Raw genomic sequence first — 1,727 nt, 5'->3', positions numbered from 1 at the left:
ATATATTTCATCAGGAGACTTCAAATGAAGAAGAAAATAATGAAGAAAACGAAAACTCTGATGGAAATGAAGATGAAGAATCTGAGGCCGACAACACCACCCTTTCTGCTACAACACCTGGCTACGGGGAGGAGAGTACACCTGCATTAGTGACGCTAGGTCTTGCTGCAATCCAGCTTCCCAAAAAGGTAGTGCTTCCTCCAGAATATTATATCTGATTTTATTTCATTAGTGAAGTCTCATGGTATCCTGATATTGTATCCTGATATTGTATTATGTTATCTACATTAGCTAATGGATTGTCTGAGAGGATGTGATTTTCCTTCTTACAAAATATCTCCCCAGTTATAACACTGACTTTCTACATTATAACCAAAGACTAAGGGCAAACATCTTATCATTGTTTAGAAGCTTTTGAAGGATACCATTGTATTTCAAGGAAGAATATTCCAAAACAAAGAAAAGTGAGTAGCAGAGTTATAAGAAGCATCTGCCACAGAGGATGCTTACTTTTCAAGTACATTTTCCATCAAAATTAAACGCTGTAGGTACGAATTCTGAAATTTTAAGACTCCCACCAATTCTTTCATAAATTAAATTGACTCCATTTCAAAATTATATCTAGAACATAGTTATCAGGAGAGGTTGTGTTGGATGAAATAAAGACCTTAGGGTTCTCAGTTTTCATGCCAGATTTGGGTTCTTTCAATTTTTTCTTTATAGGCTGGGCCTACTGGGAACAAGTCTACAAAAAAGGAAGAAAGTGATGAAGAAGAAGAAGAGGAAGATGAAGAAAATGAAAATGAAGAAAATGAAGCAGAAGTGGATGAAAATGAGCAAGGCATAAATGGCACCAGCACCAACAGCACAGAAGTAGACAATGGAAATGGCAGCAGTGGTGGTGACAATGGTGAAGAAGGTGAAGAAAGTGCCACAGAATCGAATGCAGAAGCAACCACAGTGGCTGGAAGACAGGACAAAGCCATCACTAAGACAACACCCTCTCCAAATGGTGGGTTTGAAGCTACAACCCCACCACCGGAGGTCTATGGGACTACCACCCCCCCACTAGGGGAGACCACCACCCCTGGATATGAGGAGTATGAACAAACAGGCACCAGTGAATATGGATATGAAGTCTATGAAAATGAAAATGGAGAACCCCGTGGGGACAATTACAGAGCTTACGAGGATGAGTACAGCTACTATAAAGGGCAAGGGTATGGTGGTTATGCTGGTCAAGATTATTACTAAGGCCAGCGAAGGCCTAGCTAGGGAGGAACTCATCCATTCTGGCATTCTTGTGTGGCCACCCTTTTCAAAATCCAACTCAGGAAGGTGCAATACAACAAATGCGCGTATTATCGTGTGGGATGGTGCTACTGTTCCCAAGTGATTTTCTGTAATTGCTTCGGCTTCTCGTTGCTTTTCCATGGTATGTTTTGAATAAATTTTGAAAGGTCATTGTGAACCAGGACCATTGAAAAATTGGTAAACCAATCCACAAGATCAAGTTTGACTGAATGTGTTGAGGCTGTTGTTCTATAAATAGCATTTTTACTTTGTACTTTTACTAACTACTACAGCATACTCTTGGTGCAAGAAGTGCTTCTAAGGTGAGGTTCACTGATATTAATGACACTATACAATATATGTGTAGTTCTTTACTACCTAGCCAACACTGTATATTAGGCCTAATTGTCATTCTCATGTATTTTTATGTGATA

At 39.5% G+C, this 1,727-nt stretch overlaps 1 protein-coding gene across 1 annotated transcript in view; it reads left to right on the top strand.

Moving 5' to 3' along the window:
• IBSP (integrin-binding sialoprotein) overlaps positions 1 to 1,727 on the top strand; it is an 11,766-nt gene extending 10,039 nt beyond the window's left edge. Inside the window, exons 6-7 of the mRNA XM_004681134.2 lie at positions 15 to 188; positions 724 to 1,727. Coding sequence (XP_004681191.1) covers positions 15 to 188; positions 724 to 1,254 — 705 coding nt within the window. The 3' untranslated portion in view covers positions 1,255 to 1,727. The remainder of the gene's footprint in view (positions 1 to 14; positions 189 to 723) is intronic.

Source organism: Condylura cristata, unplaced genomic scaffold (assembly GCF_000260355.1).
Source record: "Condylura cristata isolate star-nosed mole 26May11 unplaced genomic scaffold, ConCri1.0 scaffold00012, whole genome shotgun sequence".
Taxonomy (NCBI): domain Eukaryota; kingdom Metazoa; phylum Chordata; class Mammalia; order Eulipotyphla; family Talpidae; genus Condylura; species Condylura cristata.
This window is presented reverse-complemented; position numbering and strand designations above follow the sequence as displayed.